The sequence below is a fragment of the Canis lupus genome, chromosome 6 (genome assembly GCF_011100685.1).
Source record: "Canis lupus familiaris isolate Mischka breed German Shepherd chromosome 6, alternate assembly UU_Cfam_GSD_1.0, whole genome shotgun sequence".
Taxonomy (NCBI): domain Eukaryota; kingdom Metazoa; phylum Chordata; class Mammalia; order Carnivora; family Canidae; genus Canis; species Canis lupus.
In genome coordinates, this window is record NC_049227.1 from 12,578,988 (window position 1) to 12,584,506 (window position 5,519).

Here is a 5,519-nt window from a genome sequence, read left to right on the forward strand (position 1 = left end):
AGACCGCGTCCACCCCGCGAGCACAGGCCCCTCGCCCTCGCCGCTCCGCCGCCGCCGCCGCCGGTTTACACCACCCCCAGGTAAGGCCCCGGGCCGGCCCGGCGCTGCGGCCCCGCGCCGCCTCCGCCTCCGCCTCCGCCGCCTCCGGGCGGGCCCCTCGGCCTCCGGCCCCGCGCACGGACAGAGCCGCCGGGCGGACAGAGGGGCCGCGCGCCCCTCGCTCGGGCCGGGACTGCGCTCGCACCGCGCGCCCCCGGTGTGCTGCTACCCCGGCCTAGGCGGCCGCGGCTCTCTATCCCAGCGGGCCGCCCGGTTCGGTTCGTCCGCTCGCTCGGGCTGCCCGGCGCAGCGGCGGGCGGCCGGGTGGGTGGGAGGGCGCGGCGGCTGCCCCGCCAGGCGGGTGGGGGCTGGGCGCGCGGCTGCGCATGCGCGTGCGCGCTTGGGCCCCAGGCCGCGGCCGGCCGGAAGGGGTGGGGTCGCCGCGGCGCGAGGGCGCCTGCGCGCACTTCCTCCCCGCGCCGCCGGCTCCCGCAGGCGTGTCCGCCTCGCGCCATCCCGGCCGGCGCGTTTTTGAACGGGGCGGGGGCGGAGCCAGCCCCGGGTGGGGAGGGGGCGGGGGCCTGGCTTCCTGCCGCGCGCCGCGGGGCCGCCTCTAACCAGCGTTTGCCTTTTATGGTAATAACGCTGCCGGCCCGGCCGCCTTTGTCCCCAATGTGGGCGCGCGCCGGCGCCCCCTGGCGGCTCGAGGCTGCGGCGCGCCGGAAGTGGGCTGGGCGGGGGCGGCCCCACCCGACCCCCGGCTCAGGCCCCGCGGTCCCCGCAGTTCGCCATGGATGACGATATCGCTGCGCTTGTGGTCGACAACGGCTCCGGCATGTGCAAGGCCGGCTTCGCAGGCGACGACGCCCCCCGGGCCGTCTTCCCCTCCATCGTGGGGCGCCCCCGGCACCAGGTAGGGCGCCGGCCTCGCGTGTGACCTGGGGGGAGGGGGAGGGGGAGGGCCTGGCCTTCGGCTTTCGGGGTGGCTCTCTGGGGCCCCGGGCCCGCGCTCAGGGCGCCTCGCCCCTCCTTCCGCAGGGCGTGATGGTGGGCATGGGCCAGAAGGACTCCTACGTGGGCGATGAGGCCCAGAGCAAGAGGGGCATCCTGACCCTGAAGTACCCCATTGAGCACGGCATCGTCACCAACTGGGACGACATGGAGAAGATCTGGCACCACACCTTCTACAACGAGCTGCGCGTGGCCCCCGAGGAGCACCCGGTGCTGCTGACCGAGGCCCCCCTGAACCCCAAGGCCAACCGTGAGAAGATGACCCAGGTCAGTGGCCCGCTGGCCTTTTGTGGGCGGCCACCCCATCCTTTCTTGCTTTTCCGTGCCACGCCCTTTCTCACTTGTTCTTTCTTCTGCCATTCTCCTAGGATTTTCTTCTTTGAACTGAGTCTTCTTTGGAAACTCTGCAGGTTCTATTTGCTTATTCCCAGATGGCATCTTTTCTGGTGTTTGCCTTTCTGATTAGGTGTTTGAGGTTATAAGATGCTGTGAGTGTAGGTACTAACACTGGCTCGTGTGACAAAGCCAATGAGGCTTGTGTCAAGTGGCCTTGGAGTGTGTATTCAGTAGGTGCACAGTAGGTCTGAAGTGAATCCCCATCCCAGGATCCCCAGCACATGTAGCTGTGTTCCTTGCACTTTTCTCTGCATGTTCCCGGTCTGGCCTGGCCACTTCTGGTGGTGGTTTCCGGAGCGTGACTTGGCCCCTCTCCTCCTACAGATCATGTTCGAGACTTTCAACACCCCAGCCATGTACGTGGCCATCCAGGCTGTGCTGTCCCTGTACGCCTCTGGCCGCACCACTGGCATCGTGATGGACTCCGGTGACGGGGTCACCCACACGGTGCCCATCTATGAGGGGTACGCCCTCCCCCATGCCATCTTGCGTCTGGACCTGGCTGGCCGGGACCTGACCGACTACCTCATGAAGATCCTCACGGAGCGTGGCTACAGCTTCACCACCACCGCCGAGCGGGAAATCGTGCGTGACATCAAGGAGAAGCTGTGTTATGTGGCCCTGGACTTCGAGCAGGAGATGGCCACCGCGGCCTCCAGCTCCTCCCTGGAGAAGAGCTATGAGCTGCCCGACGGGCAGGTCATCACTATTGGCAACGAGCGGTTCCGCTGCCCAGAGGCTCTCTTCCAGCCTTCCTTCCTGGGTAAGTGACCAGCCTCCCTCCCCCCCCCCACCGCAGAGTCCCCCTCGTGGCCACCCCCTGAAGCTAAGTCCAGCTTCTGTTTCCTCCCAGGCATGGAATCCTGCGGCATCCATGAAACTACCTTCAACTCCATCATGAAGTGTGACGTTGACATCCGCAAGGACCTCTATGCCAACACAGTGCTGTCTGGTGGAACCACCATGTACCCTGGCATCGCTGACAGGATGCAGAAGGAGATCACTGCCCTGGCACCCAGCACAATGAAGATCAAGGTTGGGGACTTAGCTGGCCTGGGCACGTGGGGGTGGCTCCCGTGGGCTTGCTCCTCTGCCTTCCAGGGCTGGATCTCATGCTCACTCTACTCTTCTTCCCCCAGATCATCGCACCCCCTGAGCGCAAGTACTCTGTGTGGATTGGGGGCTCCATCCTGGCCTCACTGTCCACCTTCCAGCAAATGTGGATCAGCAAGCAGGAGTACGACGAGTCCGGCCCCTCCATCGTCCACCGCAAATGCTTCTAGGCGGACTGTTACTTTAGTTGCGTTACACCCTTTCTTGACAAAACCTAACTTGCGCAGAAACCGAGATGAGATTGGCATGGCTTTATTTGTTTTTTTTTTTTTTTTAATTTTTGTTTTTGAATTTTTAATTTTTTTTATTTTTTTTTTATTTTTTTTTTCGGTTTTGTTTTGTTTTTTTGGCGCTTGACTCAGGATTTAAAAACTGGAACGGAGAAGGTGACAGCAGTGGGTTGGAGCGAGCATCCCCAAAGTTCTACAATGTGGCCGAGGACTTTGATTGTACATTGTTCTTTTTTTTTTTTTTTAATAGTCATTCCAAATATCGTGAGATGCATTGTTACAGGAAGTCCTTTGCCTTCCCAAAAGCCACCCCGTTTCTCCCTGCAGAGAAGGGCCTGTCCTCGCCCGAGTCCACACAGGGGAGGGAAAGAGAATTGCTTTTGTGTAAATTATGTAGTCCAAATTTTTTTTAATCTTCGCCTTAATACTTGTTCTTTTTGTTTTATTTTGAATGGTCTGCCATCACGGCCCTTGTTTTTTGTCCCCCAATTGAAGATTTATGAAGGCTTTTGGTCTCCCTGGGAGTGGGGCTGAGGCATGGAGGCATCCAGGGCTTACCTGTACACTGACTTGAGACCAGTTCAATAAAGTGCACACCTTAAAGAAAGGAGATGTGGCTTCTTGGGTGTTGGGGAGAAGGGTGGGGCAGCAGGGGGACCAAGCTGTCCCTATCTTGGAAGGGGGATCAGGGGCATCTAACCTTGACATTTTAAGAGTCCTAGGGTGAGAGGTGGATTGAGGGGAATTATGGGTACTGGCCTAGACTTGATAACTGTATACCCCTATTTCTCAAAGTTCTGGGGCCCAGATGCTTCAGGAAAGTGGGCAGCCTATACTAAAAAGGGGGAGGGTCGGTATTCCAGGTGCCGACCTCCTGGTATTGGGACGTCTGAGTTTGGTGTCCTTTTGGGGTGGGGGCTCCTAGACCATGTACCTTTGTCTTAGCTGTCTGTTGTCCTTCCTGATTGGCCACAAGACTCTCTGGGTGGGCTTCCACCTTTTCTGCCAGCTCTCCTGGGATGATCCTTCCCTAGTAGCCAAAGAAAGCACTTGAGCTGGGATTCTGCAGGGCAGCATCCTGGTGGCGTCCGGGGCCCGTCCGGTGCCCGGGTGTGAAGGCATGTCCGGTTGCAGAGTGCTCTAATTGGCTCTGGGCAAGTCCTTCCCCGGGGTCTGGATTCTGCCTTGGGATGCGTCCCTTATTGTGCATTCAGCCTGGGTTTCCAGTGCAGGCCGCTCCTGGGGGGCAGGGTCTGACTGGCGCTGAAAGTGTTTTCTGACTTTAATGCAGTGCTCCAAGACTGGCCTGCCTTAAGGTCAGCTAGAAGCTGTGGCAAAGTGGACGACCTCCATGCAGGGTGCCCCTTGCCCTCCTTTCTCCAGAGGGAGTAGGAGGCCCAGAATCCAGCCAATCTAGATTTGAGATCTTGAGGGGCCCTTGCCCCTCCCTCCATGGGCCTGGGGCTCCCTCCAGCCCTGGGCTGCACCTTTGGGGCACTGTGGACCCTGGGAATATGGTGGCCCACTGCCTCCCACCTTACAGAAGAGCAAAGACCCTCCTAAGGGCCGGGCGTGCCTTGGAATCTCTTGGTGTTGTAGCAAGTTTGGAGGGACCCAAGTAATTCTACTCAGCAAGGTGACGGGTCAGTGGGCACAAAATCTAAGACCTGATGGCTTCCAAAACCCAACAAGACTTGTGATGATCCCCTGAGCTCACCTTGGCAGGTTTTCCTAGTTCAGTACATAAAACACCACAGTGGGTGTGTGGAGTGGGCTCCAGAAGCAGTCCCATTCCTTTGATCCTAGGCTACCTCTCTGATGTGCACACAGCTGGCCCAGAGGAAGTGATACAGCAGCATGCCCAGGATGCCAGGAGTCCTGTGTCGCGCGCCCCCGCCCGCCAGTTCCAGCTCTTGTGATCCTACTCAGAGGTGATGAAAGCCCTGGGCTCTGTGCTGCAAGTTTCCACCAGGGGCCACATATTCACTCGACAAGCATTTTTTTTTTAAATTTTTATTTATTTATGATAGAGAGAGAGGCAGAGACACAGGCAGAGGGAGAAGCAGGCTCCATGCACCGGGAGCCCGATGTGGGATTCGATCCCGGGTCTCCAGAATCGCGCCCTGGGCCAAAGGCAGGTGCCAAACTGCTGTGCCACCCAGGGATCCCTTTTAAGGGCCCAGTGTATGCTGGGCCTGCCTTTCCTTCCTTGTTCCTTTCTACCCTTCCTCCTTCCTTCCTCTCTCCAACCATTATTTGTACCAGGCATTGTGCCAGGGACCGGGGGCGCAGTGGAGAAGAAACCAGATGTGCTCCCTGCCCACATGAGGCACACAGCGTAAAGGGGAAATATAATATTAGGCCAACAAATGAAGGTACAGTGCCTAGTTGTGATGAGGAGGGAGAACAGAGGCTGCAATGTGAGTAAGGATGCAGGACCACAGGGTGATTTAGGTGCTCACTATGCTGGTCCAGGGTGGGGGTTAAGAGTCAGGTGTCACGGTGCACACACCTGTCAAAACCTAGCAAATTGCATCTCCATAAAACTAGAAAAAAAACCCCAACAACCACTAAGAAATGCAGATTAAAGAAGGAGGAAAAAAAGCACTCATCATTTCGTCTCTTTTGAGCAAAAAGAAAAACAGGGGCACCTGGGTGGCTCAGTGGTTGAGCAACTGCCTTCAGCCCAGGGCCTGATTCTGGAGACCCGGAATCGAGTCCCCCGTCGGG

The 5,519-nt window shown here is 58.6% G+C and overlaps 1 protein-coding gene across 1 annotated transcript; it reads left to right on the forward strand.

The window, feature by feature from the left end:
- On the forward strand, nucleotides 1-3,397 carry ACTB (actin beta). The gene is given in 6 exon segments (NM_001195845.2): nucleotides 1-80; nucleotides 824-952; nucleotides 1,078-1,317; nucleotides 1,771-2,209; nucleotides 2,300-2,481; nucleotides 2,586-3,397. Coding segments are annotated over 5 exon segments (1,128 nt in total). The 5' UTR covers nucleotides 1-80; nucleotides 824-829; the 3' UTR covers nucleotides 2,730-3,397.
- Nucleotides 3,398-5,519: the final 2,122 nt, after the last annotated feature.